This window comes from Falco biarmicus, chromosome 7, assembly GCF_023638135.1.
Source record: "Falco biarmicus isolate bFalBia1 chromosome 7, bFalBia1.pri, whole genome shotgun sequence".
NCBI lineage: Eukaryota > Metazoa > Chordata > Aves > Falconiformes > Falconidae > Falco > Falco biarmicus.
This window is the reverse complement of record NC_079294.1, coordinates 31,075,119-31,102,157: the sequence shown is the minus strand read 5'-3', so window position 1 is coordinate 31,102,157 and position 27,039 is coordinate 31,075,119. Positions and strand designations below refer to the sequence as shown.

General features: G+C 39.0%; 2 protein-coding genes across 7 annotated transcripts; one reads left to right on the top strand and one right to left on the bottom strand.

The window, feature by feature from the left end:
* Positions 1-7,923: 7,923 nt before the first annotated feature.
* CPSF2 (cleavage and polyadenylation specific factor 2) lies at positions 7,924-23,767 on the bottom strand. Of its 2 annotated transcripts, none has more exons than XM_056347313.1 (15): positions 23,650-23,767; positions 22,854-23,040; positions 21,293-21,452; positions 21,096-21,201; positions 19,453-19,582; positions 19,002-19,117; positions 18,260-18,447; positions 17,552-17,842; positions 15,032-15,132; positions 14,497-14,697; positions 13,689-13,841; positions 12,891-13,116; positions 10,959-11,258; positions 9,871-10,005; positions 7,924-9,767 (listed from the first exon to the last, which is right to left on the bottom strand). In XM_056347313.1, exons 2-15 carry the CDS (start codon positions 23,000-23,002, stop codon positions 9,675-9,677), a joined length of 2,349 nt encoding a protein of 782 aa, XP_056203288.1. In that variant the 5' UTR covers positions 23,003-23,040; positions 23,650-23,767; the 3' UTR covers positions 7,924-9,674. The 2 variants fall into 2 exon arrangements, with proteins under 2 accessions (XP_056203288.1, XP_056203287.1); XM_056347312.1 differs by having other exon boundaries at positions 23,646-23,766.
* NDUFB1 (NADH:ubiquinone oxidoreductase subunit B1) lies at positions 23,416-26,562 on the top strand. 5 transcript variants are annotated; one of them, XM_056347321.1, is made up of 3 exons: positions 23,416-23,551; positions 24,890-25,034; positions 26,220-26,562. In XM_056347321.1, the coding sequence occupies exons 2-3, from the start codon at positions 24,895-24,897 to the stop codon at positions 26,254-26,256; spliced, it is 177 nt and encodes a 58-aa protein (XP_056203296.1). In that variant the 5' UTR covers positions 23,416-23,551; positions 24,890-24,894; the 3' UTR covers positions 26,257-26,562. The 5 variants fall into 5 exon arrangements, with proteins under 5 accessions (XP_056203296.1, XP_056203297.1, XP_056203295.1 ...); XM_056347322.1 differs by lacking the exon at positions 23,416-23,551 and adding an exon at positions 23,787-23,941; XM_056347320.1 differs by lacking the exon at positions 23,416-23,551 and adding an exon at positions 23,799-23,931 and having other exon boundaries at positions 24,893-25,034.
* The last annotated feature ends 477 nt before the right edge of the window (positions 26,563-27,039 follow it).

Genomic DNA, 27,039 nt, shown 5'->3' with positions numbered 1-27,039 from the left:
TTCCCTGAAGTATATCATTTTGTCAGCATAGACAGATGTCCAATCACACGAGGCATCACAGGTGCCTGCGTGGAGTCATAAGTTAGTTACCAATTGCAGGGCTACAAATTTGCTAGACAATGAAAAGAGACCTTGGATTCAAAACCAAGCAGCTGACTTGACAGTTTTCAAAATAGCATAAATAATGCTGTACTTCAGCAGTTCTCATCAGTCACACAAAGGATGTCAAAGCTCTGTGCAATAACACCGTGTGCTGCAATGCTGACAGGAGAGAGATGCTATGCTTGTACGTACATCAGTAAGCAACAGACTTTCAAAGTGCAATACTCTGTTCAGAGACTTCCATACATCTGCCCTCTTAGAGCCACAATACAGAGAACATGTGGCAGAGCACTTGCAATAAGGAAGCTTACAAAAGTATACGTTTAGAAAATTAGTTTTATTTTAAACACAATTTTAGAAAGCTCAAGGAATTAAAAAAGAAGTCAGTAACCTAATGAAGTAATTGAATAATAGGAAGTTTTTTAAAGTATTTAGGAGCCAAACTGTAAAAACTCCCTTTAATCCCAGATTTCCTAGAACTACGTTGCATGTGACTGAACTAGGTAATGAATTATTAAGTGGCAGAATGGTATGATCGATACAATGAAACAAAAAGCAGAAGTAAATACTGTTTACTCCAAGAAGTTACACAGAGCTGTGTATGCAAAACCTTACAGACCAGTGCTTTGAGCCGTGACAGTGAATGGAGGGCTGCATATGTTAAAAGTTTATAAATAGACAAGAAATAAGAACCCTGTAACTTGCTTTTGTTGGTGTCAACCCAGTATCAGTTGGTAAGGCGTAAGTTGTCAAGAATACCTGTGATTTGTCTTCAGTGCTCTACTCTGTATTACCAATACCACCCCTCATTCTAACTTCTCTGTACAAAGTTTAGATTTGTAACCCTGGTACCCCTAACTCTGTCCTTAGCCATAACATAAACTATAAATCAAATAAGCCAAACCACCCAGCATAGAACATGTCCTAAAGCCTTGCAGCTATCAAACCTAGACCTGCAGACCCTGCTGTGTAATCCATGAATGTGTCTTAACTCTTTCTGCTGCTGTTCATAACCCTAACCTAATCCTATCCTGGAGAGAAACATACCATTCTTTATTTCTTACACGATAGGCTTAGATACTGAAAGATCTGCCAGTAAAACTCTCCAGTACCCCTCCCAAATCTTAAACTCATGCCTAGTTCTACAGGGAACAGTTGATAAAATATCCATAATGCTCTTGAGCAAAGCAGAACATCTCCCTAGAAAAGTCACCACAGTTTTGGTTACTTCTCTTTACCTCTCAATTTGTCTAAAGCTCTTTCTTCACTCCATCCACACCTTATTTGCAAACAAAGAATACCAAGGCAGATATTCTTCCCGTCTCAAGGAGACTGTTAGCTTTGTAAAGCAGTAAACTTTAAAGAAAAAGTATTCCCCCTGTAGTTAGAAGGGTTATTTTAGAACAATTTCAACATTGTTAGAGCACATGTTCTGGCAAGCAAAGGAAAATTCCATTTCCAGATCAAAGAACTAACTGTATAATTTGGAAGCTATTTCTTTCTTACAAAACAATCAGGTGAACAGTTCTGCAAATCTAAGTGTGAATTACTCAAGTTCTGTACTCTTAGGTATACAACTATTGATTCTTGAGTATACAACTATTGACTCTTGTATAGACAGCTCACACAATGCAGCCTCTAGCTGTTTCTAAGATCATGCACACATGCATTAGAAAAATAAGCTTCAATTTTGTATTTAAAAAAAATCTTGTACATTACCCATTTCTGTATATCAGCTTAAAGGCACTCATTTTTGTATATAAATAGCAGTAAGGCTGCTACTCAAATGTTTAATCATTTCAATGTGTTCCTTGAACACGAAGCTGATTATTTCCTTCACTATATATTCTAATACCTCAATTACCAATGCAGTCTTTTTTTTTTTTTAAAGCTGTCTTTTTACAGCAAGCTGTCAGCTATGACATAACTCATGCACATGTGAAACTAAGACCATGCATCCTGACTGAACAAAGGCAATGCACAATATTGTAGGAAATAAAGTCATTAATATATGATGACATGACTTCTTGGCTTTTTCATAATAATTGCTAAAACTGTAAGAGGCGGCTACACAGAATGAACAAACAGGTGCAGTTCTGCAGAATGAGGCTGTCCCAACAGGCATTTTACAGCTATTCTGTTTGGAAGGTATGGACTACACACATGATTCCTACTTTTTCCACTTTAAGATTTCATTTTCTTTTTGCCTTTCCATACAAGAGCCAGAAGAACTTAACATAAATTAAAATATCAAGTCTTATCCTCCCAGCCAATGGAGTAGCCGCCTATGGGCTACTCAAATCACATTTTAAAAAGTCAATAATTCATGAAAATAATGCCCAAAACCAATTAAAATCCTATTTCACACAAGAACAAGAGTAGTATTTTGACACTTCTGGAAGAGAAATAACTACGAAAAGCTGCTACTGCATTTCTATGATAAACATTATGTTAACTATTCAAGTCATCAATACACAGAAACACAAAAGCTGTGCTGAAGAACTGTTGCTATCGACTCCCGAGAGGAAGCAGATTAGGATCATGGTTTGCAGTACCAGAGCGTTTTTTGACTGCAACAAAAACTAAATTTAGACCCAGTTACATAAAAAATACTAATAGCCTTAACACTTTTAATCAGCGTAAGAGGTTTAGAGATACACAAATGATGTAAAGTCTGTTGACTAGTTTTATACTGCTTTTGCAATATTGTGCATTAGTAAAATCAGGGAGATTATGAAATACTGAAACATAATAAAATTACATAAAACATGAAAAACAGGTTATATAGAGTGACTCCAAACTTTGATACTAACAGAAATTTTACCAGAACACATCAAGAACGTATCTCTACAGATTCCTGCAGCATGGGGGCTAACCTACCCGGGTAACGCAACACAAGAAGCTGGCAGGTTCAGAGAGCAGGTGGGAGACTCTATAAATGCAGTATTAACACATGTGATCAAAGGGCAAAAAATAAAATGCTTGCTATCTTCATACTGTTGCAAACTGCTGATCCATGGCTAGCACAACAGCACAAGGCAATCTGGCAGGCTTTCAAATGCCAAGTCTGGCATGGTGACGGGCAATATGCTCTGCCAGCTGTGCAACTCCCTTTAGGAGCTGCGAAATGGCAAAAAAGTAATTCCCTGATGATTTTTAAGGATAGCTCATTATTATGGGTTGGCTAGTAATTTATGAAGTATTGATCACATCACACTCAGCTTTTTTTCTCTCCGCAGCAGCTAGACAAGTTCCCTGAAAACAACAGAAGATAAAAATATTGTCCCAATACAAATAATAACTTGGATAAGCTACAACTGTTGCCCCAGCCACATGGTAAAGTTGCAAAATAGGCGGCAACGTTATCATATGTCCCACCTCCCACTTTTTAATAAGTAATCTATACCATGAAAACATTTTCAGGTTCACATCTTGAAGCATACACTACAGGCCAGTTAGCTAAGTGTGAGTAATAATTTTTTTTTTACTTGAATAGTTCATTGCACAGTGCCATCAGAAAGTATTCCTTAAAAGCATGTTTCTATCACGGTGTACTAACAGATACAAAAATTAAACAGTTGACAGTTAGTCCTACCAAGTTTTACTGATGACCAAGTTCCACCATGTTCCATTATTTTCCTTCAAGGACTTTCACAAGTTTTCTTGCACAATTTTTCTACACAATTTGAAAGTTACTAGCAGTAAAAATGTTTACCTACCCCCTTCAGAATTATTTCTGAGAAACACTGGTAGTAACAGCTGAGTGAGTATACTATAAAACTTATCCAGATGGACTCAAATTAAAAAAAAAAAAGTTATTTTGAAGCAATTACTGTAAAAAAATATACCTTAAGGCAAGCATTACCACTGAGAGCTGGCCAGTCACATCTAAAGCCAATTGTTCTTCCCACAGAAATATAAAGACCTGGATAGGAAGCAGTAGTTTCTTCAGATTAGATTAACTGCAATGGTTTTACATAAAACTACAAGTTTAAACAAACCCCAATAAAAGGTTAGCCTTCAACTTCTAAGCTATTAATCATTTTTTCTTTGCAGGAACTCATTCTCAGTGATCTAAGATGGCTCACCCTAGATTAGAGTTGTTGTTCCAATTTACACAGCTGTAAAACAGTCCAGAAAATGACTGTGCTCTGCATCACAACATTATGGTTTAGAACTGGCCAGACAACTAACCGAGCTCTTTGCAGACAAGGCAACTGAGTTAAGTGACAACTCTAAGAAGGTATCAGTGAAACCACCAGCTTGACAAATTGGTCACTCCAAGTGTTGTCGCTTAACAATTATACTGCTAAGAGTTCATTCTCCATAACTGTCACCTAAATATCCCTGTAAACTGATAAGCCACAACAGGAAAAAAAATAGTTTTGGTTGTATCTAAAAAAATCCTTTAAAACATTGCAGATGGAATAGTTCTTTAGCGGCAAAAATTCTGACATTGTTACTTGACATTAAATATTACACTTTATTTTCTACACCTTAAATAGAAGCAAGGCCACCACAGCCACTACCACATGATGAACTCTTTCCACTGATTTCGCTGTCAGTTTCCAAAGTCAGCCTTGGGCCGAGTTGGACATGGCTTGGGTCTTTTTCTTTTTTGACTGAAATTAACAACAATGCAAATTTCTCTAAATCATTTGTCAAAAAAACCTTTTAGATAAGTTTTTAGCACTTCAGAAAAACTGCGCTGAAAATGAGAAATATTTAAGAAAAGCCTACACAACTGATATAATGTATTTGCTTGGTATCAAAATTTATGAATACCAGATTGCAGTTACAAACTATACTTTTTGGCAGATGCTTGGCTCATTATCATTCAGCTGTTGAACCACAGATCCAGCTTGCATCACCTAAGAGGATTATGCAACAACAGACAGGTTATTATTGCTTAAGGCTTATACACCGGGCTTGGTTCTTCATAATGTTTTGAGTTTCTATGGATTCTTCTTTTCTAGGAAAACAGCTGCATAGCTTATTGGAAGTTCTACTCAAAAATGCAGTCTTTTTTTTTTTTTGTCTTTTTTTTTTTTTAACTTTGTATCACAGTGGTAATATATAACCTACCAAGCAGAGTCATATTTAAAGTGCACTGCATAAAACAATCTATTTCTCCCATATTTTTATAACTCATGTATTTCTCAAGCTTCCACACTCTCACTATGCGTAAGAAAACATACTTGTCAATTAACAGATATTTTATATACTACTTCTACATTCTTCCTCTACCACTGTGAGCAAGCATTACTGAGCTGAAAGGAGTGATTAGTTCACTTACCACTGAACTGCAACCACTCTTCAGAATTTCTCTGCCACAAACACCAACACATCTTTTACAACAAGAAATTAAGAATTTTATGAGTGTAGTTAGTTTAGATCGATGTGAAACAATGTGCGCTTTCATCCCTTGATTAATACTGGTCAAACAGTGTGAGGTACGCTAGAAGTTCACAGCATATACTGCTTATCATACAGGGACAATGCAATTTTAGACCCTAAATTTTAAATCTAGAATTAGAATCCAAAACATTCAATGAAATATTTGCTCTGCTGGCAACTTCATGGAAGATTATTTTCTACAAAAGTTTGTTACTATAATGGAAGCTTTCAACTTCACTGGAAGGAATAAAAGTACTTTTTTTTTTTTTTTTTTTCCCTCCTCCTCTTTTTTTCTTTTTCTTCTTCTCTAAGATCAATACTGTTCATATCAACTCTGGCTAACTACCACGTTCTGTATTTGCAGGAAACAAGCCATGCAATGGACTCCCCCTTTACAAAACAAATCCTAGTGACACAAATGTTCATCTTTGTCTCATCTCTCTTTTCCAGTCAGAAAGTCGCAAAGAAGGTAAAACTGTTTGTTTTTAAAAATACTTTAAGTTTCAACAGGCAATTTACAAGATTTTTCTGATCTAGTTTCATTATCCCATTTTGAACTACCCTAGGGTCCCTATACAGTTTTCAGATCAAGACCTAGACTTCTGTTTACTGGATGCATTTCATTATCAGATTTGACTGTGAGCTCATCTTCCCCAGCACCATCTTTTTAAAACTACGAAAACATCTGTAAATGCCATGAAACAGAATACCGTGCAATGTTCAGATCCTTACAGTTAAGATTTCTTTTACCAAAGTTTCCAAAAATTTTCGTGGTTGAAGAGTTTTTCCCAGGCAATACACTCCTCTTTCCTAACTGAAATATTAATGCATGTCACATCTTATCAAAGAAATGCTTATTCTACACAAGGTGTTTCAGGGTACAACCATCTATACCAATTATTGGGGGAGGAGGGGCAGGGAGTTGGTAGGGTGTCTCTTTGCTTTAATTATTCCAAATGAATAGTGTTTGACAGCAACTAAAAGCTAGTACAGATACAGAAGAGTTCCTACTTTTCCAAACAAGTTTTTCCACCAAATAGATCTCAAATGCTCTCATGAGACTGTTACTCTCACTGAATGCAGGGCATGCTACATTTCCATTAACACATTACTTTGAGACGTGGATCCAGTTAAGTCTAAATATTATTCAGGGAAGGAGAAGAAAGGTTTCCAGCTTCACCTCACCTCCAGTACATACTGTCAAAGTAAAACGATTAAAAACAAGACTGTCACCCACAAAGTTATTTAACTTCGGGGTAAAGCCATGTTGACAATGGGAACAACTAAAGAATTAATTCCGGAATTATTATTAAGGAGTTCTGCTTCTACGTTCCCTTATCTTTTCAAATATGTCTTCGTATTCTATCCCATCGGCACGTTTACACACAACCTACTACAGACCCTAGGGATGGCATAAGACAAATTATGCCTTTCCTGTGTCTCCACACCTCTTCGCCTCTTAGCTGAGGAATCCTAATTATCCAAGATGACCCTTGGAAGGAAATGTTTAAGTGGTCAGTAAGTACCAAAACTAAGTTTGACTTAAGTTAATATTCTTGCCCTCATGAGCAATAGAGCAAAGAGTAAGAAATGGTACTCCTTGCCAAGTTTTAACTGCTAATGAAGAAAATGCAGAAGTCAGAAAACACAGCTTACATTCCATGACAGCACAGACATTTTGAGGAGGTAAGGGAAAATTAATCTTTCATTTTGGACAGGAACAAGAACCAGATTAGTAACTCTAAAATAGATATAGAGAAGTTAAGAGTATTGTTTACAGCAAATTGCAGTTAAGAACAACAGAAATAACCTATCAGAGAACTGACAGCAGACTAGACAAAATTCACGGGAATTTGCCTCAGTTCCACACTGCTTACAAGCAACGAATGAATAGCCAAGCAGCACACCTGCCCCACTGCACAGCTGCAGCCTGTTTATTAAGGATGTCCTGTACCCCCTCTCACTACCAGAACTGTCCACAAACCCAGCTTTCCCCAGTCCCAGCACTCGGATGACTACTGTTGCCTCGCATATCAACTGATTTCAGCCCACGCTTATGCTGATAGACTAAAAAAATAACTAAACAATTTAGCTGTTTTGCTCATACTTGAGCCTTTTCCTTAGTGATGGCATTAATTTGGGGTTCTCTTCTTTATCAGAAGACACAGGAATTTAGTGACTGACTACACTAAACTTTCATTAAACTTAGCTGAATTTGAATCAATGGGTTAAAAAAAACCAACAAACAAAACTGACAAAGGTTTGTGATCACACCATCTTGTCTTTATCCTTTTCTTAAAAACAGCACTATTCTTAGTTTGATTTCCTAAGGGATTTTTTTCTTTTGTTAGTATATTCCATGCAGGCATGTGTGATCTCTGCCCACCCTAAGCCCTCAAGTTAAAAGTCCTAAGGCCAATACGATTTCTGTACAAAGTAACTCACTTTATAAAAGTTCATCAGTATTAGCAACAATAGTAATACAACAGTTTTCACCAGCAAGCATCCAGTATCATATACATTTACATAGCATTGCTACAAAACAGCTACAAAACCAGAGCATTTCTATGAAGTTTTGGCTGTCAATATAATTGAAAATAAAAGTTTTTCTACACTGTAACAAGAAAAAAAAAAAGTGTTGAGCCATTCAGTCTTTCTTACCAAGATTTTCTTTGTGTAACAAACCACATTCACACTTGCATTAAATTTTCAAAGTTTTTACATTTTCAGTATATAGTTCTAGCAGGTTTGGGTTTCTTTGGTTGTTTTTCTGTTGCTGTTTGTTTGTTTTAGAGTCTTCAGGTTTAAGTTACTCTTTTTAAAAGAATCCATCTGTAGATCAGATAGTTTTCTATCTGAATGAGTTGCAAAGTAAATTAGCTTTCCATTGACAGCCCACAGGGCTATTTTTTTGCCACTTTTTCAAAAGGTTTTATTTAAACATATACACAGAGCACGTATTACATTGCTGTTTTATGCAAAAACAAGCAAGCAACCCTCCACTGCCAAAGCTGGTGGTTCACACATGGACAGGGGAAAAAAGGATTAAATTAACTCGAGGCCATTTATTTGCATAAGTTAATTTCTGAGAAATTAAGGTGCCCAAAACTGTGATCATCTTCAACTAAGATGTAAGGTCAATTCCTAGCAGCAGCAGCTACAGCAAGTGCCACTGTCAACTAGAATGAAAAATGGCATAAAAACATGCAATTAGAATGAAACAGGGTGCAAAACCATTAAATCACATGAACTCTTCCTGAACTTAGCTCATGGCACTCTGAACAAACAGCAGGGCATGAATAAAGTCTTTAAACCTTGAAAGCATTAAAATCAGAACTCAGAAAAAAATTTTTAGTAAGCACCATTTTGCAAAATTAGAAGTTACAAATTCTATGTTTGTACAGAAGTTACTCTGAAGCACACAATTACCAGATTTTAAGCTGCCTTACAGCATTATCCAGTTTTCTTAAAGAGTACCTTTCCAAAGCAATTTTTTGATCCTGCAGAGTAATACTTTATACAGAATATGAAATGCTGTTCTGGAACAAATCAGTAAGATGGAGCAGATACAACATTGAGATGCAGCCAGATTAACACTGCGGGGAAGTATAGGTAGTTCAGCTTTAAGTGGGCTATTAAAAATGTACTTTAACTAACCTCCATTTAAAAAACACACAACAAAACTCAAGACTGTCTGTAAACCAAAGTTAGGAAAAAAAAAAACAACGAAGAACAAAAATACCAAAACAAAAAAAATAAATCACAGAGACCCCAAAAAGAACAAAACCAAAGAAACCCACAGTTCCCCTCTAATCTTATTTTAGAACAGAAGAATGACTTATGTATTTTGTACACTTTAGCAGGGAATCTATGAAACCAAAACATTGTCTTGACAAACAGAACCTTTCCTGAGAAGGGTTCATAGTCACAAACTCATTTATAATGTGTTATGTGGGAGATGGCAAGTCGTAACAGTTTGAAAGTCAACAACATGGAATGTACCAACAAATTTATGAACAACAGTAGCAGTTATTTATTTACATGTTCAGGGTAGTTGATTTTTTTTTTTATGAATTAGGCTTCCCCTGTATAAATTAGAAAACTACAAGTTGTCGAAATGGGCGAAATCCCCAGTCTTCAAAAGTTCAAGTAAAAACATCTTTGCAGCACTTCCTTTAGACAATAGCATATTGCTCATATAAAAGGTCTCTTATCCTATAGAAGTCCTGACAGAGACAGCCTTCCAATCCAATGCGTCCTGTTTCAGTCTGAAATAAAAGACATGGTGCAATTTATTATCTTTACACTAACAAAAACTCCAATTTTCACTTAAAATATTATTTACCGAAGTTTAAGACACAGAACACCTACCCTGCGAACAGCCACCAGATTGTTGCACACAAGCACTCCTCCTACAAATTCAGCTTGTATACCTTCTCGCAAGAGAACCTGCTTGAAGTCAGACAGTCTTGGCTCATTCATAAATACAGACTGGTGTCCAAGAACCTTTAAACAACACACACAATTTTAATACTTCTGCTATTTAATACCTTCCATTTTTCCAAAGATCTCCTCGTCACTGTGTTAGCAGCAGTCTGGACTAGACTACAAGACTATAAACGGGAAGACTGGTTTTATCTCCATTGACCTGCAGCAAGGCATTTCCAGGATAGGAAGGCCTTATAAGTTATCCATCAAGTAAAGGAAAAGTTTCTTCCTTTGCTCAAATATTGAAGATAAATGGAAAGCTATCATTGAAGATCCCACTTCCAAGCCATGTTATGCAGGGACTGAACTGCAGCTGCTGATCACTACATGACTTCTATGACGTTAATCTGAACAGACTTCAGTGTTTTCTCCACATTTATCTAGCTCCTAGAACTGACTACATTTTAAGATACTGTTGCACAGTCCTAAAAGCAATTCTAGAGTTAGAAGGCACTGTAATAATTCAATAAAGAGATAGAACATCTACTCACATGTAAAGTATTTAAGAGTAAAGATGAATTTATAGAAATTATTAAACTTAACAAGCTCTCAAATCACTACTATAGAAGCAGACATATGAATGTCAAAGACCTGTACCTCAAGTATATGAAGTATTTTCCATAGCATCAACAAAACAAAAAAATCCAAGAGTGACTAAATGCCGATTAATTTTCAAATCTGCAAGTACTAACTACAAATATGTAACATGCTGATTAAAAACTTATCTTCATAAATAGATGGTACTGTATATGTTAGACACTGTTAATGGATGCAAGAGATCATCCTTGCTGAAAAGCCTAAAATACGAACAAAGCACAGTACCAGGTTTAACAAAGAGAAAATCCAACACAAAAATCCAGTTTCAGTTAGGCTTTCATTTTAGTAAGGTCACCATATCAGCCTCTAAGCACTAGAAAAATGAATACAGAGCTCTTCAAAAACAGAAGCCCAGATCAGCATAACTGCTGTACCTCATGAGGTGGCAGAGGTTCCAAAGTAGGAATGATCTCGCTCTCCTCACACATCTCCTTGTCATCGTCACCGAAGAGGCTTTTCATGGCCTTCTGTTGTGCAATGACACTAGAGTCCGAAGAAGGCATATCCACTTGCATCTCTAAGTCTTCATCTTCCCTCAACTCTCCCTCTTCCAGAATAACTCCAGTATCTACTTTTGAAACCCGCATGTCCAGAACACCATCTATCCAAGCCAGCTCAGCATCCTTGGCTTTACAGAACTGAAGGGAGCTGACAAGAGAATCTTTTAACCTGACCTGGGTTTCACAAAAATAAAAGTACTGTTAGTTTGATGGAAAACACAGAGTTTTCTTACTTCAGGCTTTAAAAATTACCAGTTTTCCTTTCACTGTCTCTTCACATGTGTTTGATTCATAGTCTTTTGAAAGGGAAAGGAGGGAATTAGTATCACCAAGGCAAGATGTTCTATAGTTTCAAAATATAATAACCCTCATGTCACTACTCAACTTAAAAAGCAGTGGAGATCAATACCTTTTTTGTCTTGGTTAAAATAAAAAAAGGACCTATACAACTGCAAATGTGAGTTAAAACTTATAGCAAGAGCAATCACTTCTTTTTAAAACATCAGAAACCTTTTTTGTGTCCAAGAAGTTCCTCAGTTGGCTTTAATAAAGTTAAGAAAAGTTTCTATTGATGCATTTAGGTTACTGAACAGCAGTTCCAAATTTCAACCCTCCAAAATTTGTAATTACTATTTTATTGTAAGAAGGGATATTGTAAATATCATGTTTTAAAGCAACCAAAACATTACCTTGCCCTGATTTCTCTGGTACATTCCAGGACTTCAACCTGTTAAATTAAGCCCTACTCTGAAAGGCTGTTATCCACATATTACTGTGTATGATCCCTATCGTGGAATCAAAGTTGCAACTATATGAAAGATAGTGCAACTAACTATCCATCTGCAGCACAGTCCACTCAAGGGACTAGGATTCTTATGCCCCACTCACATCTATTATTTTCTAATTCAATGTCTCCAGCGTACATCATCTGTTCAGAAAGCTTCAAAAAGAAAAACAAACTAAAGCTACACAGAAGACAGAATTTACCCTTTAGATATATACATATATAAAAACTGAAAGGAAATCAAAGCAATTACAATTTTACTCAAATATTTTGTGAAAAATCATGTCATTTCTTGCACACTAGCAATCCTCACAGCTTTAAAAAAAAATCCAAAAAGCCAAAACAAAACAAAAAAAAACCCCACCAACAAAATAAACACAGATTTTCACATACTTCACAGAAATTATCCAAGTTTTCTTATTTAGAGCTTAACCATGAAAATTAAGCGCAATATATTAACACAATATAACATATTATCGTAACTTCACTTTCCAAGAACCATCACATTAATTTCTTTTGGGGGGGTAGGGGCATGATTTATTTATTTTTAACAAACTTAAAACATAATCTTAACTTTACATGTTCATTCTTAAATACAAAGGTGGGGGCTTTTTTTTCCTCTTTGCTTTCTTAAGGCCCCCCCTTCAGATTCCAAAAAGAATCCTGAATTGCAGGTAGTGTACAGTGGTACTCTAAATATCAGTATTATAAATATATTATGACTTCAGTAAAGCTAACCAGTGCTCCCATGGACAGAAGCCTTGCCTTTTGCCCTACAGGTAAAAACACAAAGATCTCATGTTTAAGCTTTTAAACACTTCTTATGAATAATAAACTTAAGGAGAATGCTTACCTAGAAGACAGAAAAACTCTACTAATGTTTTGATCACACAAAACCAAGTGTACACATAGGTAATAACATCTCTCCTCTCCCAAAGAATGGAAGACCAAATTAAAGTCTGCCAATACAGCTCTACTACAGTTCACATTACTTACACAACTAACAAATTCTAGTACCTCACCTGGTAAATGTGAGTTTCACTAGTTGCATCTACTGTTTCATGCAGTTTTGGCATGTAAACCTTAATATCTTTTCCACCAAAAGCTCTGCAACATTCTGCAAGGTCCTGACTGGCCTCAGGTGGTCCATGGACAATGATGAGTTGTCTTGGTTTCATTTGGTTAATAATTTTTTTAATTGAGTCCCCATCTGAGCGTCCTTCATAGTCAATGTATGTAACTCTGGCTCTAGTTTGAATTAAAAACCCAAGAAAAACACTTTTTAGTTTAAAAGATTAAACATTTAAGTGGTCCAAAGTATTTAAAAACAGAAAATATTTTGAAGTTATTCTGCATCAGCAAAAGCTGTCAGCACAAGGTATACTATGCATCTGTAAGATACAGATTTACCAGGTATGAGCATGTTATGTGTATTTAACACTATAAATTCCCAAAATTCACTTGCATAGTTACCCAAAACATGAGAGAAGCATATTTGGGCAAGTTGTTCTTTTAACAAAATGGATATACATTTGAGTATCTATGCTAACATACTACTGTATTGTTTGTTCTTCCTCTTACTTGTCTCCATCAGATGGGGAACAAACTGAATTTCTTCAGGGTGGGGAACTATAAGATTCTGTACTGTACTCCCAGAAAGGCTAGTAAAAACCTAACCTAGATAGCTTGAGGGTGGGGAGGAAGAAGCAAAACAAAAAGCAAGCCCTTTCCCACTTTCTTAATTCCAAGCTAGCCTTTTCCCAGTTTGCACCATACCCATACACCATTCTAGCAGAACTGACAAGAACGAAGGCACTCACTTAATTTCCATGGATTCTGTTGCAGAAATACATTTGGTAGGAACATCTGATAAATCCTGGTCCATAGGCTCTTCTCCATTTGTCAAACCAGATTCTAATTTGCTTTTTTCTTCCTCTGTTGCTTGAAGTTCTGGAACTAGAAAATCCTCAGGTCTAAAGAATGAAAGGCATTTTGCTTTTAATAGTCTCACAGTAAAACCAAAGCACTACAGAACATAAAAAACAAACAATGCTGACTATTAGTACTGAAATGTCTTATAATTGTTATTGCCGACAATTTTATTACACTTTCCTTCATTATTTCCATATTTGCACAGAGTTCATATGGAAAATATCACCTTCCTATCTTAAAAACAAACTGGTATCTCGGGAAATGCTAGCAAATTGAGGTTTTCTAGCAAGTATTCATCATGCAAATACAAGTATCGCTAGATTTTTCTAGGATGAACAATGTTCTTCCCTCTCACTACAAATTCATCAAAATTATGTGTAATTTAAAGGAGAAAAAACCTCAGATTATTAAAAAAATCAAACCTTCTAAGATAAAAGGAAAATAAAAAAAGCCTGGAGTGGAAACACATCCCAAGAGGTGTGAACACAGGCCAGGGATCACCGCTCTGCAGCTTCAACCCTATCACAAGCTTCCTGTGAGACTTAGTGCAAACTGTCCTAACTGTTCAAAAGTTACTGCAGTTTTGGAAGAATATGTAACAGTACTGCAAAAGAGGCAAAATGGCACTTTCTATTACTTCTGCTTTTTAGTTATTTCATAGTTATTACATGTTAGCATGCATTTACCACCACATACTTGATAATCTCGCCATATTCATCCCATTTAATTCTTTCTTCAGGGGCTGGAAACATTGGATAAGACTTCTTTGCCTGTTTGAAGAAGCTTCCTTTCCGGCTACCTTCACCTTTCATCATCAAATCATGTTTTGTCTTATGTACAGTTGGCTGATCAATATCCTCTTCAGCATCACTCTCATCACTGGAATCAATATCTGCCCTGAAAGGACATTCATAAAAAAAACACTAGCTCTTTCCCTTCAGCTTTAGTATTACATAAACACACTGACTGGAAAGTAAGTTGATAAAACACTAGCCAAGGACAAACACATTTTGTGTATCTGAGAAAGAGCTCACAGTCAAAAGGCAGATGAAACAGGTCTATCATAAACAACAGATTAAAGACAACCACTCCTGATTCCTCAGTGCCCTCAGACAAGTCTATCAAAACTATGATTTTCATTTATCCCTGTAAATGGCTGAAGCAGCAGAATGATCACACACAAATCTCAACTTTGATCAAATCAGAACGCAAAAACAGCCAACATACTTACTCTTTAGACTGTTCCAGCTTCTTAGCTGCTTCTTTCTTTAGTTTCTCCTTTTCAAGGTATTCTTCAAGTTCTTTTCCTTCCAACTTGACACGTTTTCTCAACTGCAGACAGAATTAGAATTGCTATTATTATGAGTAGCTGACTTCAATACTTCTCTTAAATACAAATATTCTTGTCAGTAGTGTGCAAGTACAAAGGACAAATACAACTCATATGTCACATACAAGACAATGTTAGGCAAATGTATGGCACCTTAGCATGGCAAAATTATGACAATCGATCAGTAGAGTCTACTTTAACAGAAAAGCATTTCTAAAAGTATCAAAACCAATTAGTTTTCAAAAATTTCTTAAAACATCTCCAGGAAATCTAAGTGAATGCAAGTACTCTCAGATGAGCAGGCTTGCCAGTCTCACCTCCATCCCTCAAAAGGTGATGGAACAGCTCATTCTGAATGTCACCTCTAAGCATGTGGAGGAAAAGAAGGTTGTCAGGAGTAGTCAATATGGATTCACCCAGGGGAAATCATGCCTGACCAACCCAGTAGCCTTCTATGACGGAATGGCTGACCGGGTAGACAAGGAGAGAGCGGTGGATGTTGTCTACCTCCATTTCAGCAAGACACAGTCTCCCATAACGTGCTCATAGCTAAACGCAGGTGCACTACATGAGCAACCAGTGAGGTGGATTGGGAAGTGGCTGAGCGGCAGAGCTCAGAGGGTTGTGGTCAGTGGCGCAGAGCCCGGCTGGAGGCCTGTAGCTCGTGGCGTTCCCCAGGGGTCAGTGGTGGGTCCAGTCCTGTTCAACTTATCCATCAGTGACCTGGATGAAGGGACTGAGGGTACCCTCAGCCAGTTTGCCGATGACACAAACTGGGAGGAGTGGCTGATTCACCAGCAGGCTGCGCTGCCATTCAGCGGGACCTGGGCAGGCTGGAGAGCTGGGCAGAGAGGAACCCAATGAAGTTCAGGAAAGGCGAGTGCAGGGTCCTGCACCAAGGGAGGAACAACCCCACGCACCAGTACAGCCTGGGGGCTGGCCTGCTGGAAGGCAGCTCTGCAGAGAAGGACCTGGAAGTGCTGGTGGACAGCAAGTTGCCCATGAGCCAGCAGTGTGCCCTGGTGGCCAAGAAGGCCGGTGGGATCCTGCGGGGCATTAGGAGGAGCGTGGCCAGCAGGTCGAGGGAGGTGATCCTCCCCCCTCTATTCTGCCCCACTGAGGCAGCATCTGGAGTGCTGTGTCCAGTTCTGGGCTCCCCAGTTCCAGAGAGGCAGGGAACTACTGGGGAGGGTCCAGCGGAGGGCTACGAAGATGATGAGGGGACTGGAGCATCTCCCTTGTGAGGAAAGGCTGAGAGAGCGGGGCCTCTGTAGCCTGGAGAAGAGAACACTGAGAGAGATCTTACCAAGGTCTACAAACATCTTAAGGGCGGGTGCCAAGAGGATGGGGCCAGGCTCTTTTCAGTGGTGCCCAGCGACAGGCCAACGGGCAACGGGCACAAACTGAAGCACAGGCAGTTCCTTCCATCTGAATGTGAGGAAGAACTTCTTTACCTTGAGGGTGCCAGAGCACTGGAACAGGCTGCCCAGAGCGGTTGTGGAGCCTCCTTCTCTGGAGACATTCAAAACCCTCCTGGATGTGATCCTGTGCAACCCGCTCTGGGTGAACCTGCTGTAGCAGGAGGGTTGGACCAGAGGTCCTTCCAAACCCAAGCATCCTGTGATTTTATGAGCAGTGGGAGTTTTTTTTAATTTTTGTGTCACTAACATCAAATCAGAAGAACCTGGTGAAGTCATACTAGCAGGTAAAACAATGGTAAATTTTGTTTCTTTTCTGAAAATCAGATTAGAGTATAGATCATTTTGAGTAATACTGAATTCTGCTAACAGTCCAATACTGTAATTCTATGCTTCCAATCCAATCTAAAACTAAAATAAAGCTGCATCATCAGGATTGAAATTATCACTGCAATCACAGGAGACTCCCATAAATTATAACATTTACCAGAGATAAGTAGATACAGGTATATAAATTATTAAAAATAATTTGGAAGCATGAATAATGATTAAATGTGTCTTAATTGCTAGCTTTTGGTTGTCTTTATAATTGTGATGGGATATATTATACTAATTTGACTTGATGCTCCCCTCGTCCAAAACCAGAGTATTTTCCAATAAGAACAATCCATCGTATATTGTGATATGTATATCAACTGCAAACAGAATTTTTTCTCTAACAACAAAACCACAAAGAAAAGTGTTGTCTAAATATTTAAAAGCAGCTTCATGCTCATCTATATAGAGTATTAATTTTACCCAACCACCAAAAAGCATTTTGCAGTTACGCATGAGACCTATTTTTAAGTGAGTTTATCCACAATTGGATAAACATGCAACATACCGATTTCCCTCCTCCACTAGAAGTTTCCAATAGGTCAAAAAGGAAACCAAATTCAGTTTTGCTCATATTCCCCAGATGGCCCACAATAAAGAAATCTGAGAGTATATAGACAACTCTTACCTCAATATCTATAACTTTTTCAGAAGGATTATCAATCAGGAATCTTGCTAATGTTCCAGGTGTAGTGCGGTAAGTTAAAATTATAGAGTTTTTGGCATCCTGGCACCATTGAATGAAAAGATCTCTAGAAAACCCACACTCCAAGTCAGGCTGACTGGCAAGAACAACTTTTGGACTAGGTACTCGAGCTAGATCAGATAAACTATGACATAAGGAAAGATGGCGGAACTGAAAAGGATTGTTTCTCTTGTCTTCAAAGCACCTCATCAACTTGTCACTCATCCATTCAACCTGAAATATGTATTAAGAACAAGTTATATATAAGAATACAAGTTCTAACGATAATGTACAAACTTGATAAGATGTACAGGATGCCATATGCATGTGATTACATTAATCATTCTCAGCAAGTGGAGAAATACTGCTGAGTGTAAACAACACAGAAACAAGTACTGTAAGTCATCTTTTCTAACAACTATAATCTATGCTAACAAGGCTTACGATAAAAAAAGGAAATGAGCATTAAGAAACATGTGCACAGCCATGATTGGACTCTTACTTGATCACAAGAACAGAGACACACACACTATAGAGCAAGGACAACACCCAGTATTTAGCCATTTTTTACTGTTAAAAAGAACAACACAATGCTTTTGCATGCACATTCCATTACCCTCTTAATAATTGTATTTTAAAATCAAAACAAACCTGTGACTTAGAGAACTCCACTACATTGTAGCTGACGTTATTCAAAAGTGCTAGAGAGTAGACTCCTAATCCTGCATCTTTCGTTCTCCAGATCTGATCAAGAAGTTGAGCAAGTTCCAGAACTCTGCCTGCTGTATCCACGGCTATTAACACATTTCCATCACCTCGTAATGTCTCCAAAACATTAGCTAAGAAGAATAAAAAACAAAACAAAAACCTACTTATACTTTGAACCAAAATGAGAATGTTTGTGGTGTTGGGGTTTTTTTGTTTGTTATACCACACTAGCAATCACAATCAAAAGCATACTGAACACAGAAATAAATTAAACTTCAGAAGAGATACAAAAACACATTTCCACTGAAATTAAAGGGAGCTGGAGCTCTTCCAGTAGCTCTGAAGATCTCACTGCTTTGATACTACTTTTTCTTGGTTTTTCTTTTTTTATTAAAAACAACATACTGTAAAATGGGAATTTAAAAAACAATGTGGTGAGGAAGGTCAGTTAACAAATCCATTAAAGGTTAAGTGATGCTGGGTAAAATATACTGCCTTCAAATATGGTTCATTGTTTCAAGAAAATCTTTAACCCACTGGATGAGTACCAGCAGAAAAAAAAAGGTAATTTAAATATTAATAAAGGTTCTTAGCCTGGATGCTGATGATTTTCTCATAGAAAAACAACTTACAGTGGTTAATAAATGACATGACTGCTATTTTCAAGCCTAAACAGAATACATACTCAGTAGCTGTTCATCCCTTTGCTTCCTCCTGGGCTGTACATAAGTAGCATTAAATGAATCTGTAATAAGCAACGAAGGCCTGCTCAACATTTCCAAGGAACATCCATTCAGATGGCTGTGGAAAAAAAGGCAAAAAAATCTCACTCTTTGCATTTCTGTTTTATGAGAAAAAATAAGACAGCTAGCTTGCAGAAGTCTGCATGTACAGAAATCAAAACTCCTCAGCAGCTGAATGTTTCCTGCTTCAAACTTGCAAATAAATAAAACTGAGTGGAATAACAAAACCCAGAACTAATACATGTTTCAAATTGATTAATCTGAATGCAAGGGAAATTAGTGGTCTTATTAGAGCTGGAAAGGCACTGCTACTTCCATACCTGTTTATCACACACTACATGACACACACCAAACACAACATCCAAGAAATATGTATTGCTATGTTGAACTTACATCTCCCTCTTGTGGTTGAAATCAACTGCATAAACAATTTCTTCCTCTCCATCCTTGACAATCTTCCAGATTGTACCTCCTATCATGTGGCCAGCTGGCAATGGTGTGATTGACAAACCATGTCCTTTGCCTACAAAAGTTTTCAATATTTTAGGGACATTACATGTATTCAAATCCATTACTCTGAGTAAGAGAGAGAAATTTTAAAGAACTGAACACCAGAATTATTACTGGGGAAAAAAGTCAAACGAAGTACAAAAAAAATCAGTAACATATCTGTCCTTCTCATCTAACCAGTAGCTTTGATTTTTTTGTCTCTTATTTTGCCTCCAGAAAAAGAAAATAAAGTGAAAATCACTTCCTCCCTCCACCAGTACTTAGAGGCACTGAAGAGCTGCTGTAACTACAGACATAAGTTACATATATTTTATAACAAACATATTACATGAAAGCAAGTACACTGGTGAAAGGCAGACCTCTCTTTGGGGCAACACAAAATGTTTACTGTATCATTCACTGTCTAGCTACTTACAAACCCACATATAAAAAATTACACAAAACGGGATTTTTCCAGAATTACAAACATCTAAGCCAAACAATACCAAGAAAGGTGTTCAGGTGTTGCAGTCAGGAATGACTGATCTTTTCAGCACTGATGCCTTTTTTTTTTTGTAATGCACTGTTACTCCTTGTCATTGGAGCTAGCTCATATCTTCGTCAAATTAAAACTAAACCACCCATGACCGTCATTCACTGTCTTTACTGCATTCTACCCAGTTGAACAGAAGTGCACAGCTTGAATAATAATACCTAGAAATTATCTTCTTCAATGCATCCATTTAGTCTTTTCTAATCATCTCCATTAAACATGGGAAAGTAGGGCACTTTAAAGTTGTTCACTAAAATTACTTTTTAAGATTTAGAAGTTTGCAGCATGGACATAGCCTTGCTACAAGTATCTGGAAAAGGGTCAAAAGCCCTTCAAGGATGGCATCCCATGTCTATTTTCCAAATTACAGGGGCAAGTATTTTGGCAAGCATCATTCAGTAACTGGAAGATACATCTCCGAGACAAGTTGCTGGTGGTCAGCTTGTATATAGTCTTTGTTCAAGAACAGGGTTTCCATTTCATTCTATCTTTAAATTCAACATAAGTGAAAAGCTGCTGATTCTGTGGATGCCACAGTTGCTAGCAATGAACTACACCGAGTATCAGTCGGTGAAGATCTCCTCATTAAATCATCCACATGCTGTAACTTAATCTCTGCAACCTATTCATTCTCTAGAAAGCTTTCCTTTGTTACTGGTTACTGATGAGTTCTGAGGTATCTACCACTAGGCATGAGTACATGTTTTTGAGACGCAAGAAAATTCCAAGAAAAATTCCAAAAACACTAAACAAATACCTAAATATGCTTTGGCATGACCTCCTCCCCATTAAGGGGAAACTCTACACATTTCCATACACAATTACTGAGGCAAACGTTCAGCTGATACAGATTAACACAGGGCTATTGAATTTAGGCCTGCAAAATGCACATTTCAAAACTTACTCCCTTGAAGAAAAAAAGTTACTTTAACTGTCAATGACTATGCTGTCTTTCACTAAAAGTAGTTTATTTAAACTTTGGTGACAACTTTACCTTTCAAGTTCACAATCTGAGAAAATTTCAGCTGTTGTATTTTATCAAAGGCTGCATCTACATCATCCAGAGTAAAGAGTGTGAAATCTTCAGTATTATGGCGGGACTAAAACAAATAAGAAGTATAGAGCGTTCAAGTACCTGAGCATTCTACCATACCAAAGACATTATGTAAGAAAGTGTCAACTTAAATATACCTGGTAGAGATCATACATAAACATCTGCCCCATTTTATATACAGGAATAGTTGCATAAATGGCACAATTCAACCCCATTTTTCCAACTGCATACGGAAGAGCACCGAGGTGTAGAGGGTCAGGATGAGAAAGAAGTACAGCATCAACCTGATGTACATGTCTATAAAAAGAGGGACAACAGAAGTTGGTAAAAAGAGTTCTGTATGGTGTTACATACTCCCTATTATGGCTATTTTGACAGTACATAGAAAGTCTGAATGCCAAATAAGAAAACCTAAATACTTCCAGGTTTACAACAAAGTTTTTAAAGCCATAAATAAAAGTTACACATATTTCCAAACATTCAAGGACTTAAAAATGCAAGTGACTTCTGAAAACACTATTTCAAGGTCTGAAAGACATAAGTTTCACGTCAAATCTTGATTGGAGAGATGTAATATATACTTGGGACATCAAAGAGTACAATAACTGAGGGGCCAAAAATATTATCATTGCAGACACGCTACAAATTGTATATACATCTAAAAACCTAAATCAAAACTTACTTCTTTAAAAAGAGAAAACGTCAAATACATAATTTAAGTGGCACATAAATTTGTAGTGTTTTATTTATTTTAAAAATGTAAGGTTTTTTTCTTGCAAAGTGTTGCATAAAATAAGAACTCAGACTAAAAGCTTACTACCTATCAGACCTGAAAAACTTGAGGGCATAAAATATATGCAACAAATGCAAATACGATTTGGGCTGAAAGCTTTTTGTTTCCCTCACATATAACTATGAAACACACATCCTTCTAGATGGCTGTTATTAAAAAGTGGGTTTTACCTAATCGCTTCTGAAATAAGACACTCAAAAAAAATCTTATATATCATCCTTACTGCATAATAATCCACTGCTAAAAGACTTCAGACAATAGAAGTGTGTCAAAGCTAGAAAAGTTAATCTATAAAAACAGCATCTATTTTCTACAGGAACTTGTATGTTTCAGTCCTAACCTCATAATCAGTGCTTGGCTCCTTGCAGTAAACCTGCAGAAGTTCAGTATTAAAGTCTAGACAGGTTTATTTCTATGCAGGGCTGTAGGAAGGTAACGGAAGCTGTTTTCCTGACAGTCTATTCATCTTGGAACAAGAAGAGAGTGTCGGACCACTTTGTATTCAGCCTACATACACTAAGGACTCTTTCATTTCAAACTTAGTTAACCATTCTAAATTAGTTCAGACCCAAGGTAAGGCTCCGATAAACTCTGCTCTGTCATGTTTATGACAAAACCAAAACATCCAAGCCAAAACAAACAAAACAGTTTGAGAATTACAGTTAATAGATGTAACTCATTAGACTCACAAGAAAAGTTTTTCCTGGAAATGTTTCAGCAGCCTAATTCCCTTCATATAAAACATACTTCAAATTATTAAAAAAAAAAAATCCACGCAAACCAGAACCTGTTTAAACCCAAAAGATGGATTTAACATCACCATACAGAAACCACTGCATGGTATTGAAAATTTTCAGAAAAAGACAAGACCTATTTTACAAAAGCATATAAAGTGAACTACTTACTTCCTTAGAGAATCAATAATGTCCATAGAAAAGTTTTCATCCCAGCCACAGTCCAAAAGAAAACGAAATTCATCTACTTGCAACAGATAGCAAAGGGCAGACTCCTCCTGCACCCCTGAAAGTGTAGTCAACTTGATAATCGATGTCATTTTCCTCTCCCAAGTATTTAATCTCCAAAAGAACTAACCTGAATGGGAGAAAAAAAGGTTTCATTGACTAATCCAAAGGAAAAGTCTATTTATTTAGCTCCAACTTCATGCGTTTCTGAGAATACACAGGATAAGCGCGCTGAATACTGTTCAATACAGCTACAAGATACCATTTCAGTCTCAGACGTTAACGTTTGTCAGCTGTATGTCTTTTGTTACTAGACAGAGAAATTTTTTTTTACCATTAAAGAGAAAAAAGGATCAGCAGGAGCGGCGCAGCCCGCACCGCCGCCCCGGGGCCAGGCGGGGCCCGCGGCCCCTCAGCCCCGGGGCAGCCCCAGGAGGCCCAACGCGGGGCGGGGCGGGCCAGCAGCTCCACAAGCCGGCTCCAGCGCCCCGCCGGGCCCCGCCGCCGGGACAGCGGCCCTAACGGGGTCAGCCTCGCCGACCGGGCCCGGCGCCAAGAGGGCGAGCCGAGAGGAAGCGACGGAGGAGAGGAGGAAGAGAGGGGCGAACTCGGCGAGGTCGAGCCAAGCGCTTCACGCCCCGGTACCGGGCCGCGCCCGCCGCCCCGCGGGGAGGAGAGGGGAGGAGAGGGGCATCGAGCGGCGGGCGCGCGGCTCTGCCTGCCTCGCGGCGCTACCTGCCTCGCGGGCCGCCCGCGCGCCGGCCTCCCTCAAGCCCAGCGGGGCGCGCGCCTGCCACCCCCGCCGCAGCGCGCGAAACGCTCCGCCATCTTGCGGGAGGCGGGGAGAAAGGAGGAGGAGGAGGAGGGAAGGTGGAAGGGTAACGGACGGCACCACTGCCAGGCCGCCGGGGGGGGGAGGGCCCTACCCCACCTCCCTGCGCAGCCCGTGGTCTCTCCCGGCCTGCTGGCGCCGCCCGTTGCCCTTGGTGTGGCCGCTGCGCGGAGACTGGCGGCGGCGGCGGCGAGGAGCGGTAACGGCCGGGGCAGCGGGGCGGGGGCAGCTGCGAGCGTGTTCCCGCGCTACGGGCGGCGGCCTTTCCCGGGAACGCCTCGCCCCGTGTCCTCTCCCTTCCGCCGGGACGTGGGGCCGGAGGGGCCGGGCGGGAGCTCCTCTCGGCCCCGGGGCTTTGTGCCGCTCCTGCCCCTGCGAGCACGGGCGGGGGGCGGGGGGGGGGCGGGCGGCCTCGCGGGCGGGCAGGGGACAGCGTTTCTCCGCGGCCGGCGGGGCGGGAGCGAGCAGGGCCCCGTCGTGGGTCAGACCGCGAGCCCCGGCCCGGGCCGCTATCGCGGCCGGCTGAGGGAGCGGCCGGGAGGGGGCGGCGCCGGCCGTGTCTTCCCCTGTAACCAGGTTGCAGGTTCGAGCCCGCAGCTGGGCGACTTCCTTGGTGACTCTTACAACTTCCAGCAAGAACTGGTTTGGAAGGCTTTGGTTAGGTTGGGAAAATGTCGCTGGATTATAGAAATGGCCTTTCTTCCTTATCTGTCAATCCCCCACTGAATGTACAGCATATTTTTCAGTCTTGTTATGAATAATAAACATCTGTCTACCAGAGTTTGGTTATACATGCATTTGTAATGTTTTACAGAATGTTTACAGAACAGCAAACTTCAGTGGGTGCATTACTCTAGAACACCTAAAGGGAAATTTCACCAGGGGTATTTTAAAAGAGATCTTCTACTTCTTTCCCATTTTAGAATAAAATCCTATTTTCCAGGACCAAGAGTGAGTTAGGACTATTTCTAAGAAACCTGTGTATGGGTTTGAGAATAGCCTGTGTCTTGCAGGGAGTGTTTGATGGCCCTCATGTTTATTACGCTGTTGTAGGATCATAGTGAGTGAGGTTAAAGGTGCCAGGTATGCAACACTTTCCATGTCCAGATCTATCTGTAACTCTTATCTGTTATGCTTTTCTTTCTAGCAGTCATGGTGAATTTTGCCCAAGCTGTGCGTGATCACTGGGTTCACATCCTGGTTCCCTTAGGATTTGTGATTGGATGCTATTTGGACAGAAAGAACGATGAAAAACTGACTGCCTTCAGAAACAAGAGCTTATTATATAGAAGGTCTACTTTATGATGCCTCTTAAATATGCATATATAGAGAGAGTTACTTTGCAAAGTGCTTCTTTTTTCTTTTTGAGAGTCTAAAGTCTGAAAAAAAAATCAGGGATGCTGTCAAAATATTAAAAGAAAGAAAGCTCTAAAAATTTCAGCAAGCATTCCTGAAGGGTTTTAGGGCACTTTAACGCCTTCTGAAAAGTGGGGCTTGATTGGGGCTTGGTCTTGAAAGAGAGGATCATTAACTGCTGTCAGGTTCTTGTCATGAAATGTGGAAACCATTATTTGGTCTCTGTCTAGAACTTCAGTGGGAAACAGTGCTTGAACTTTTAATTTTCAAGTTTTCAGTGGATTGTAGCAAACTTCTGTCTTAAATTTTAAATGATCACAGCCCTTTTTAACTAAATACTTTCATAAATTTGTATCATTTAATAACCAAGTTTTTGAAAATTAACACAATATTTATGTTGGCAAGTGCTGTATCTTCACTGAAGGACGTGACTATATATGCTGTTAGTTTGGGCTTACTGGCTGACTTAGGAAGAATTGCGATAATACATTGCCTCATCTATGGCAGTTCTAATTCTGTATTAGGCCACAGTGTTAATGAAACACTGTTAAAAAAAACTCATGCTGCATAGCATGGACTAACGGTAGGAATGTTGTTATCAGTTTGCAGGCGTTTTTGTTTTTTTAACTCCCGTCTCACCTAAATTAGTTCTGAATAAGAAAGTAAGCTTATGATGTAATCTGACTTACATTAGCACTCTTCTTATTGCAGTTGCTGATGAAGTTGGGCTGGTATTTCAGTATATTGCAAAAGTCCCGTCTGCTTTCACACCTAGTTCTGTTCCCACTACAATAATATTTTTTTTTTATTTAAAAGAAGTAGAATTTTTCCTTTTGGATCCCATTATGCAAAAAGTTTGTTCAGTCCTTAGAGGTTGGCTGGTTTGTGCTTCCATTTACATGAATGGGAGTTACGAGGACTTAATCCAGTGAAACTTTGGGAAGAAAGGAGGAAGCTTATCAGTATTGATTTGTAACTGATGATTGCAAGGAAACTTAAATTTACACATAGCTCTCAAAATTAAGGTTTTGTAGAATCAGTAATTGCATTTATTAGTAACAATTCTACAAAAAATACCTTAATTTTAATCTCTGCCCTGTTATTTTTTTCTTTCCACACAGAGAACTGAAGCCTGGTGAAGAAGTTACATGGAGATAAAAGGCTGCTGATGAAATGGAAAACATTTTTGTCTGATTCATCATCATGTCTCACACATCGAAAGAATAGGATTATGGTTCTTTATCTTGAGAGAATATGTAAAGCTACAGAAAGGGACACCCGCAACTCATCCATGCCAGTTTAATTTCCAATCTTGCTTTTTTGGAATATGTTTAATTACATGACTAATATGTGTCCAGGAATTCCTTTAGTCCACAGGTGTTGAGAGCTTTGTTCCCTGAAGTAATTCTCTGGAAAGGGGGGGGAGGAAGAATTATGTAATAAAGAAAAACTATGCAAAAATCATTCATGTTGTTATTGATCTGTATGGTGTGCAATTCCTGTATTTATAGCTAATTTATGAACAAGCCTTCAAAGGAATACTTAATGTAGACCCAGAACGTGGTCGACAGTTGTCTGTAGTTGTTTTTTTTAATTGAATCTGAGCAGGTTTGTTTTCAGATTTCCTCTGTAGGCTCGGTGGAGCGGCAGCCAGCGGGGTGCTGCAGCTTTGCGGCCGAGTGAGCGCAGGAAGGTGGAAGGGCCGGGCGGCTGCTGAGAAGGCACGGGGAGCTGGCGCTGCTGGGCCTTTGCCGAATGCGTGCCGCAGGGAGAGCGAACCTTTCCGAGGGAACAGGCAGTGCGGGGTGTTCTGGAATTCGTGCTAATGACACGGGAAGAACAGGTAGTACGTGTGTGTCGAGCTCTCCGCGAAGGCGGCCTCCCGCCGCCCTGCCCGGGGGCGCTCCCGGCCAGCGGAGGCGGTGGGTCAGCCCCCTCGGC

Excerpts from the sequence above, each read along its gene's own strand:
- CPSF2 (XM_056347313.1), bottom strand. The coding sequence starts at position 23,002 with ATGACATCGATTATCAAGTTGACTACACTTTCAGGGGTGCAGGAGGAG. Across the intron at positions 17,843-18,259 it reads TGGAGTTCTCTAAGTCACAG|GTTGAATGGATGAGTGACAA; the intron begins GTTTGTTTTGAT and ends TACATATTTCAG. Across the intron at positions 9,768-9,870 it reads ATCTGGTGGCTGTTCGCAGG|ACTGAAACAGGACGCATTGG; the intron begins GTAGGTGTTCTG and ends CTTTTATTTCAG.
- NDUFB1 (XM_056347321.1), top strand. The coding sequence starts at position 24,895 with ATGGTGAATTTTGCCCAAGCTGTGCGTGATCACTGGGTTCACATCCTG. Across the intron at positions 25,035-26,219 it reads AAGAGCTTATTATATAGAAG|AGAACTGAAGCCTGGTGAAG; the intron begins GTCTACTTTATG and ends CTTTCCACACAG.